The sequence below is a fragment of the Melanostigma gelatinosum genome (assembly GCF_949748355.1).
Source record: "Melanostigma gelatinosum genome assembly, chromosome: 23".
NCBI classification, from domain to species: Eukaryota; Metazoa; Chordata; class Actinopteri; order Perciformes; family Zoarcidae; genus Melanostigma; species Melanostigma gelatinosum.
In genome coordinates, this window is record NC_136656.1 from 661,242 (window position 1) to 671,859 (window position 10,618).

General features: G+C 38.9%; 1 protein-coding gene across 2 annotated transcripts; it reads right to left on the reverse strand.

Annotated features, from left to right (window-relative positions):
• On the reverse strand, positions 1-8,487 carry LOC306796561 (H-2 class II histocompatibility antigen, E-S beta chain-like). Of its 2 annotated transcripts, none has more exons than XM_079295565.1 (6): positions 8,422-8,487; positions 7,594-7,866; positions 2,218-2,431; positions 2,076-2,143; positions 856-969; positions 1-668 (listed from the first exon to the last, which is right to left on the reverse strand). In XM_079295565.1, exons 1-6 carry the CDS (start codon positions 8,474-8,476, stop codon positions 643-645), a joined length of 750 nt encoding a protein of 249 aa, XP_079151691.1. In that variant the 5' UTR covers positions 8,477-8,487; the 3' UTR covers positions 1-642. The 2 variants fall into 2 exon arrangements, with proteins under 2 accessions (XP_079151691.1, XP_079151690.1); XM_079295564.1 differs by having other exon boundaries at positions 2,076-2,146.
• Between the last annotated feature and the right edge of the window lie 2,131 nt (positions 8,488-10,618).

A 10,618-nucleotide genomic window follows, 5' to 3' on the forward strand; every position in this document is an offset into this window, starting at 1 on the left:
TTTGTCAGTTTTCTGAAGTTTATTGTTAGAAAACGTTTCACTTCAGTAAAAATATATAAATCGAACAATCACACAACCTACGAGCCCCAAATCATTCAAATAACTCGATTATATCTGATTTCAAAGCAGTTATTGAGTCCTTCTGTGGATATAAGTGGCTGCGAAATATTATATATATCATATTTATATATATGTGTATGTGTATATATATATATATATATGTATATTTATATATATATATATACATATATATATATATATGTATATATATATATATATGTATATTTATATACGTGTCTATATATGTATATTTATATGTATATTTGTAATATTTCACAGAGTAGAGCATCAAATCACATGTAGACGAAGCAGAGTCCACATACAGCTGTGATACACCAGAGTCCAGACTAAACCTGATCCAGCACTGTCCAGTCCTGCATCAGGTGTAGACCAGCTGAGTATCAGAGTCCAGATCAAGAGAGAATCAGGTGTTGATCCAGTCCAGCAGGGGGCAGCACTCACAGTGTGCTCGGCTGAAAACACAAGCGGGTTGAAGCAGCTGCTGCTTTTCCTTCCATCTGACAAACAGCAGGACCAGGACCAGGACCAGGACCAGAACCAAGTCCAGGACCAGGACCAGGCTCAGTTACTGGGAACCAGAATCCGTCCTGGTTCAAAGAAAGAACAGAAGGGGACGGGGTCAACCTCAAATCCAGATACCTCATCATTCAAACTGGACTGAACTGGTCTGAAGCAACACAATGAACTGGTTCCAGACTCTGATGGACCTGGTCTGCCACTCTTAGTCTGGACTAAAGTAAACCATCACTGAACTAAAGTGAGCCCTGTTCTGACCTCGGGCCTTCCTCTTGTAGTAGATGAATCCAGCCAGAGATAAGGTCAGACCCAGGATCAGTCCCGAGGCTCCGATGGCGATCTTGTTTCTCTCAGACTCGGGCATGGACGGGTCTGAGGACAGACAGAGAGACGGGTTAGCAGAGAGACGGGTTAACAGAGAGACGGGTTAGCAGGGAGACTGGTTAGCAGAGAGACTGGTTAGCAGAGAGACGGGTTAGCAGGGAGACTGGTTAGCAGAGAGACTGGTTAGCAGAGAGACGGGTTAGCAGGGAGACTGGTTAGCAGAGAGACTGGTTAGCAGAGAGACGGGTTAGCAGGGAGACGGGTTAGCAGGGAGACGGGTTAGCAGAGAGACGGGTTAGCAGAGAGACGGGTTAGCAGAGAGACGGGTTAGCAGAGAGACTGGTTAGCAGAGAGACGGGTTAGCAGAGAGACGGGTTAGCAGGAAGACGGGTTAGCAGAGAGACGGGTTAGCAGAGAGACGGGTTAGCAGAGAGACGGGTTAGCAGAGAGACTGGTTAGCAGAGAGACGGGTTAGCAGGGAGACGGGTTAGCAGAGAGACGGGTTAGCAGGAAGACGGGTTAGCAGAGAGACGGGTTAGCAGAGAGACGGGTTAGCAGAGAGACTGGTTAGCAGAGAGACGGGTTAGCAGGAAGACGGGTTAGCAGAGAGACGGGTTAGCAGAGAGACGGGTTAGCAGAGAGACGGGTTAGCAGAGACGGGTTAGCAGAGAGACGGGTTAGCAGAGACGGGTTAACAGAGAGACGGGTTAGCAGGGAGACGGGTTAGCAGAGAGACGGGTTAGCAGAGAGATGGGTTAGCAGGGAGACGGGTTAGCAGAGAGACGGGTTAACAGAGAGACGGGTTAGCAGAGTGACGGGTTAACAGAGAGACGGGTTAGCAGAGACGGGTTAACAGAGAGACGGGTTAGCAGGGAGACGGGTTAGCAGAGAGACGGGTTAGCAGGGAGACGGGTTAGCAGGGAGACAGGTTAGCAGAGAGACGGGTTAACAGAGAGACGGGTTAGCAGAGAGACGGGTTAACAGAGAGACGGGTTAGCAGAGACGGGTTAACAGAGAGACGGGTTAGCAGGGAGACGGGTTAGCAGAGAGACGGGTTAGCAGGGAGACGGGTTAGCAGAGAGACGGGTTAGCAGGGAGACGGGTTAAGAGGCAGGTAGACAGGTGAGCAGGTGAGCAGACAGACAGGTGTTTACCCCAGTCTTCAACCAGAGGTTCACTCAGGCTGATGTGCTCCACCTTGCAGGAGATCTTCTCTCCAGACCTGCTGACACATAAACCAGCACTTCAGGGTTTCTGACACACTGGACCTGGACCTGGACCTGGAGGTGGACTCACCTGGGCGTGTACTCCAGGTGAGAGTGGGTCTGGTAGTACCAATCACCGTCTGCCAGCTCATCGGTAGAAGTGACCCCGGCGGTCTCCGGCTGTCCGTCTCTGGTCCAGCTCACCTTGATGGTCGGGGGGTAGAAGTCGTAGACGCTGCAGACCAGCATGGACGAGTGTTTACCACCAGGGGGCGTCACGCTGCTCAGAAACACGTCGGGCTTCGCTGAAACACATTGTGATGATGATGTGAGTATTGATGCTGTGAATCATATCAGCCAGAATCACAAATACATGTATTAGTACTCAGAGTACTTAAGAGAACAGCAGTAGTATCAGTAGTACCACCTGCAGTACAAGTACCAGTCGTTGTGTTTCACAGAGAAACAAGTCTGACATCAGTTTGAGGAAACTCATGAAACTACAATCAGACTCTGGAGCAGGAGGATCCCAGAGTCCAACAGGGTCTAAAGGTTCTAAAGGGTTCTCAGAGGTTATTAAATGTTCTAAAAGGTTCTCTGTGGTTATTACAGGTTCTCTGTAGTTATTACAGGTTATCTGTGGTTCTAAAAGGTCTCTATAGTTATTACAGATTCTCTGTGGTTCTAAAAGGTTCTCTGTGGTTATTACAGGTTCTCTGTAGTTATTACAGGTTATCTGTGGTTCTAAAAGGTCTCTATAGTTATTACAGGTTCTCTGTGGTTCTAAAAGGTCTCTGTAGTTATTACAGGTTCTCTGTGGTTCTAAAAGGTTCTCTGTAGGTATTACAGGTTCTCTGTGGTTCTAAAAGGTTCTCTGTAGTTATTACAGGTTCTCTGTGGTTCTAAAAGGTTCTCTGTAGGTATTACAGGTTCTCCGTGGTTCTAAAAGGTCTCTGTAGTTATTACAGGTTCTCTGTGGTTCTAAAAGGTCTCTGTAGTTATTATAGGTTCTCTGTGGTTCTAAAAGGTTCTCTGTAGGTATTACAGGTTCTCTGTGGTTCTAAAAGGTTCTCTGTAGTTATTACAGGTTCTCTGTGGTTCTAAAAGGTTCTCTGTATGTATTACAGGTTCTCTGTGGTTCTAAAAGGTCTCTGTAGTTATTACAGGTTCTCTGTGGTTCTAAAAGGTCTCTGTAGTTATTACAGGTTCTCTGTCGTTCTAAAAGGTCTCTGTAGGTATTACAGGTTCTCTGTGGTTCTAAAAGGTTCTCTGTAGTTATTACAGGTTCTCTGTGGTTCTAAAAGGTTCTCTGTAGGTATTACAGGTTCTCTGTGGTTCTAAAAGGTTCTCTGTAGTTATTACAGGTTCTCTGTGGTTCTAAAAGGTCTCTGTAGGTATTACAGGTTCTCTGTGGTTCTAAAAGGTTCTCTGTAGTTATTACAGGTTCTCTGTGGTTCTAAAAGGTTCTCTGTATGTATTACAGGTTCTCTGTGGTTCTAAAAGGTCTCTGTAGTTATTACAGGTTCTCTGTGGTTCTAAAAGGTTCTCTGTGGTTATTACAGGTTCTCTGTAGTTATTACAGGTTATCTGTGGTTCTAAAAGGTCTCTATAGTTATTACAGGTTCTCTGTGGTTCTAAAAGGTCTCTGTAGTTATTACAGGTTCTCTGTGGTTATAAAAGGTTATCTGTGGTTATTACAGGTTCTCTGTAGTTATTACAGGTTATCTGTGGTTCTAAAAGGTCTCTATAGTTATTACAGGTTCTCTGTGGTTCTAAAAGGTCTCTGTAGTTATTACAGGTTCTCTGTGGTTCTAAAAGGTCTCTATAGTTATTACAGGTTCTCTGTGGTTCTAAAAGGTTATCTGTGGTTATTACAGGTTCTCTGTAGTTATTACAGGTTATCTGTGGTTCTAAAAGGTCTCTATAGTTATTACAGGTTCTCTGTGGTTCTAAAAGGTCTCTGTAGTTATTACAGGTTCTCTGTGGTTCTAAAAGGTTCTCTGTAGGTATTACAGGTTCTCTGTGGTTCTAAAAGGTTCTCTGTAGTTATTACAGGTTCTCTGTGGTTCTAAAAGGTTCTCTGTAGGTATTACAGGTTCTCTGTGGTTCTAAAAGGTCTCTGTAGTTATTACAGGTTCTCTGTGGTTCTAAAAGGTCTCTGTAGTTATTATAGGTTCTCTGTGGTTCTAAAAGGTTCTCTGTAGGTATTACAGGTTCTCTGTGGTTCTAAAAGGTTCTCTGTAGTTATTACAGGTTCTCTGTGGTTCTAAAAGGTTCTCTGTATGTATTACAGGTTCTCTGTGGTTCTAAAAGGTCTCTGTAGTTATTACAGGTTCTCTGTGGTTCTAAAAGGTCTCTGTAGTTATTACAGGTTCTCTGTCGTTCTAAAAGGTCTCTGTAGGTATTACAGGTTCTCTGTGGTTCTAAAAGGTTCTCTGTAGTTATTACAGGTTCTCTGTGGTTCTAAAAGGTTCTCTGTAGGTATTACAGGTTCTCTGTGGTTCTAAAAGGTTCTCTGTAGTTATTACAGGTTCTCTGTGGTTCTAAAAGGTCTCTGTAGGTATTACAGGTTCTCTGTGGTTCTAAAAGGTTCTCTGTAGTTATTACAGGTTCTCTGTGGTTCTAAAAGGTTCTCTGTATGTATTACAGGTTCTCTGTGGTTCTAAAAGGTTCTCTGTATGTATTACAGGTTCTCTGTGGTTCTAAAAGGTCTCTGTAGTTATTACAGGTTCTCTGTGGTTCTAAAAGGTCTCTGTAGTTATTATAGGTTCTCTGTGGTTCTAAACGGTTCTCTGTAGTTATTACAGGTTCTCTGTCGTTCTAAAAGGTTCTCTGTAGTTATTACAGGTTCTCTGTGGTTCTAAAAGGTTCTCTGTAGGTATTACAGGTTCTCTGTGGTTCTAAAAGGTTCTCTGTAGGTATTACAGGTTCTCTGTGGTTCTAAAAGGTCTCTGTAGTTATTACAGGTTCTCTGTGGTTCTAAAAGGTTCTCTGTAGGTATTACAGGTTCTCTGTGGTTCTAAAATGTCTCTGTAGGTATTACAGGTTATCTGTGGTTCTAAAAGGTTCTCTGTAGTTATTACAGGTTCTCTGTCATTCTAAAATGTTCTCTGTAGTTATTACAGGTTCTCTGTGGTTCTAAAAGGTTCTCTGTAGGTCTTACAGGTTCTCTGTGGTTCTAAAAGGTTCTCTGTAGGTATTACAGGTTCTCTGTGGTTCTAAAAGGTCTCTGTAGTTATTACAGGTTCTCTGTGGTTCTAAAAGGTTCTCTGTAGTTATTACAGGTTCTCTGTGGTTCTAAAAGGTTCTCTGTAGGTATTACAGGTTCTCTGTGGTTCTAAAAGGTCTCTGTAGTTATTACAGGTTCTCTGTGGTTCTAAAAGGTCTCTGTAGTTATTATAGGTTCTCTGTGGTTCTAAAAGGTTCTCTGTAGGTATTACAGGTTCTCTGTGGTTCTAAAAGGTCTCTGTAGTTATTATAGGTTCTCTGTGGTTCTAAAAGGTTCTCTGTAGGTATTACAGGTTCTCTGTGGTTCCAAAAGGTTCTCTGTAGGTATTACAGGTTCTCTGTGGTTCTAAAAGGTCTCTGTCGGTATTACAGGTTCTCTGTGGTTCTAAAAGGTCTCTGTAGGTATTACAGGTTCTCTGTGGTTCTAAAAGGTCTCTGTAGGTATTACAGGTTCTCTGTGGTTCTAAAAGGTTCTCTGTAGTTATTACAGGTTCTCTGTGGTTCTAAAAGGTCTCTGTAGTTATTACAGGTTCTCTGTGGTTCTAAAAGGTTCTCTGTAGTTATTACAGGTTCTCTGTGGTTCTAAAAGGTTCTCTGTAGGTATTACAGGTTCTCTGTGGTTCTAAAAGGTCTCTGTAGTTATTATAGGTTCTCTGTGGTTCTAAAAGGTCTCTGTAGTTATTATAGGTTCTCTGTGGTTCTAAAAGGTTCTCTGTAGGTATTACAGGTTCTCTGTGGTTCTAAAAGGTCTCTGTAGTTATTATAGGTTCTCTGTGGTTCTAAAAGGTTCTCTGTAGGTATTACAGGTTCTCTGTGGTTCCAAAAGGTTCTCTGTAGGTATTACAGGTTCTCTGTGGTTCTAAAAGGTCTCTGTAGGTATTACAGGTTCTCTGTGGTTCTAAAAGGTCTCTGTAGGTATTACAGGTTCTCTGTGGTTCTAAAAGGTTCTCTGTAGTTATTACAGGTTCTCTGTGGTTCTAAAAGGTCTCTGTAGGTATTACAGGTTCTCTGTGGTTCTAAAAGGTTCTCTGTATGTATTACAGGTTCTCTGTGGTTCTAAAAGGTCTCTGTAGGTATTACAGGTTCTCTGTGGTTCTAAAAGGTTCTCTGTAGTTATTACAGGTTCTCTGTGGTTCTAAAAGGTCTCTGTAGGTATTACAGGTTCTCTGTGGTTCTAAAAGGTTCTCTGTAGTTATTACAGGTTCTCTGTGGTTCTAAAAGGTCTCTGTAGGTATTACAGGTTCTCTGTGGTTCTAAAAGGTCTCTGTAGTTATTACAGGTTCTCTGTGGTTCTAAAAGGTTCTCTGTAGTTATTACAGGTTCTCTGTGGTTCTAAAAGGTCTCTGTATGTATTACAGGTTCTCTGTGGTTCTAAAAGGTCTCTGTAGTTATTACAGGTTCTCTGTGGTTCTAAAAGGTTCTCTGTAGTTATTACAGGTTCTCTGTGGTTCTAAAAGGTCTCTGTAGGTATTACAGGTTCTCTGTGGTTCTAAAAGGTTCTCTGTAGTTATTACAGGTTCTCTGTGGTTCTAAAAGGTCTCTGTAGGTATTACAGGTTCTCTGTGGTTCTAAAAGGTCTCTGTAGTTATTACAGGTTCTCTGTGGTTCTAAATGGAGACTTTTAAGAACTTGTATTCTGCTCTGCAGCCTCGTGTTGAATCAGTCCGATTAGAAATGCAAGCGGCACGAGAGGAATGAACTTCTTCATGTCAACAAAGAATCCTTGACTTTAAACTGTTTCCTCTGTTATGTTTTATATAATAGATAAGAATATAATTATATTATATTCTTATCTATGTATGATGTATGTTGTTTTAATAAATAATTTATTAATATTCTTGTTTTGACAAACACACGTTTTTACATCAAAGTGAAACGACGACGTTTATATAAATATCTTCATCAGTTTCAGAACATGTTGATGTGGTTCTGAGAGATTAAATCAGTTTCATGAGGTGATGAAGAGTGTGAAACATTAAAATACATCATTAAAGTATTAATATTAGTATCAGCTGTAGCAGAGTTTCACCACCAGGTGGTGACAGAGACTTTAGTCTGAAGTTATAAATGATTTCACCTTCAAACAACTTCATATATACTTCATAAAATATTCTGTGTGAAAATAAAGGAATTCCTAATAATGATGATAATAATACAAATAATATATAATAATAACAAAAATAATAATAATGATTTTAATCGTAATAATAATAATGATGTCACACAAAGTTAAACTCACCTGACTTAGTCAGAGCGTTCTGGTAGTCAATCTTAATGTTGTGTTGACAGTACGTCTCCTTCTGAGCGTTCATCACAGCCAGTTGTGAAGTGTCCTTGTTCCAGTTCTCAGCGACCTTCACTCCTCGCTCAGTGAATCCAACATACCTCCCCACATTGCTGCTGAACCTCGTGTATTCTATCTTGTTGTAATAATAAGACTTGATGTACTCGATGTCCTTCAGATCAGTGGAGTTAAAGACACAACGGGCCACTGAAAACTCCATGAATCCACCTGAAGAAGAAACAACCTCACTGAGAAATACACTAGTATTGATTATTGATGAGTGATCAGAGTATTGATTAGAGTATTGATCATTGATCAGAGTATTGATCAGAGTATTGATCATTGATCAGAGTATTGATCAGAGTATTGATCAGAGTATTGATCAGAGTATTGATCAGAGTATTGATCAGAGTATTGATCAGAGTATTGCTCATTGATCAGAGTATTGATCAGAGTATTGATCAGAGTATTGATCAGAGTATTGATCAGAGTATTGCTCATTGATCAGAGTATTGATCAGAGTATTGATCGGTGTATTGATCAGAGTATTGATCGGTGTATTGATCAGAGTATTGATCAGAGTATTGATCAGAGTATTGATCAGAGTATTGCTCATTGATCAGAGTATTGATCAGAGTATTGATCAGAGTATTGCTCATTGATCAGAGTATTGATCAGAGTATTGATCAGAGTATTGATCAGAGTATTGATCAGAGTATTGATCATTGATCAGAGTATTGATCAGAGTATTGATCAGAGTATTGATCAGAGTATTGCTCCTACCTGCTGCGTGGAGGCCGATGAAGAGGAGGGACGCGCTGAGGAAGGATGAAGCCATGTTCTTCTGTTCACCAACAAACTCTGACAAAGTGTCACTGAGAGCTGCTGTTAAGAGCAGAGCACGAGTCACATGACCTGTTTCATCAGCATCATCACCTGTTACCAGGCAGACAAGTCAGACCAAAGTCTGCTGCTGGACCTCAAACTCACTCAGTCAGAGACACGTTGAGAGAAATATTATTAGTATGAATAGTGTTATAAATATTAATATAAGTATATTATCCACATTAGAATCACCAGTATTACTATAAACATTATGAATATTATTATAAATATATTATAAATATGATAAATATTCATATACATATTATTTGTTATAATTATAAATATAAATACAATTAATATAAATATTATTATTATTATCATTATCATTATTATTGTTATGTGTCTTACAGTTAAATATCATGTTTATATATTTCTAAACCTGTCTTCATGTTGATGTGTCGTCGTTTATGATCAATTCATCAGATAATCTGTGAGAATATACTCGTCATTTATCATAAATCATTTACATTTATGATTAAATATTCATCATATATATTATTTATTGTTCACACAAACAAAACAAACGGAGTGAAATGAAGCAAAAGACAGAAAAGTAATAATTCAGATTATTTAATATTTACAGACGAAAACCTTCATATTCAATAAAACAATAATTAACATCCAGCTGTTTGTGAAACTTTATGAATTAATTATTATCATTGTTATTGTTTGTGAATACAAACTCAGTTATAATGTAATCGAATGCGCTGCATTTACATTATTATCCTCATAATAATAATAATAATAATAATCAGCACTGGACCTTCTGATGCAACAATTAATACGATAATTATCTCACTTCACATAAACTTATATGAATTTATTTTCTTCCCTCGATGGAAATAACAAAGAAAGAACATTTAGGTCAAAACTTTTATTTTAGAACTACAGATTAAGAACTGAAGATCTGAAGTCTTGACTCATAAAAACACAAACTACAGTTTAATGTACCTTTATTAAGACTTTATTAGTCATAACTAATGGCTTATTATTATCATTATTATTATAACTAATGGCTTATTATCATTATTATTATAACTAATGGCTTATTATTATCATTATTATTATTACTAATGGCTTATTATTATCATTATTATTATAACTAATGGCTTATTATTATTGTCATTATTATTATTACTAATATTATTATTATTATTATTAATTGGTCGTGATTATGAAAGAACATAAGAGAGAACATGAGAGTTAAAGTGATACAGAAGCACGTTTATTGACAACAAAAGAAACAACAGAAGAAGACGGGAATCAGCAGAAGGGGGCGGAGCCACAAAATGTACTCAAGGAAAAGTACTGTTACTTTGTAAAAAGACACAAAAGTAGAAGTACTCATCAAAATAACTACTTCAGTAGAAAAGTATTAAGTTAGCAAGTAATATTTAATAAGAGCACGCTGATAATTAAGATTCATACAATAATAAGAATCAGAGACGAGAAACAGAAATAACATTAATAAACTGATCAGATGATGAAGACGATTAGATGATGAAGACGATTAGATGATGAAGACGATTAGATGATGAAGACGATTAGACGATGAAGACGATTAGACGATGAAGACGATTAGATGATGAAGACGATTAGATGATGAAGACGATTAGACGATGAAGACGATCAGATGATGAAGACGATTAGATGATGAAGACGATTAGACGATGAAGACGATTAGATGATGAAGACGATTAGACGATGAAGACGATTAGACGATGAAGACGATTAGACGATGAAGACGATTAGATGATGAAGACGATTAGATGATGAAGACGATTAGATGATGAAGACGATTAGACGATGAAGACGATTAGATGATGAAGACGATTAGATGATGAAGACGATTAGATGATGAAGACGATTAGACGATGAAGACGATTAGACGATGAAGACGATTAGACGATGAAGACGATTAGACGATGAAGACGATTAGATGATGAAGACGATTAGATGATGAAGACGATTAGATGATGAAGACGATTAGACGATGAAGACGATTAGACGATGAAGACGATTAGATGATGAAGACGATTAGATGATGAAGACGATTAGATGATGAAGACGATTAGACGATGAAGACGATTAGACG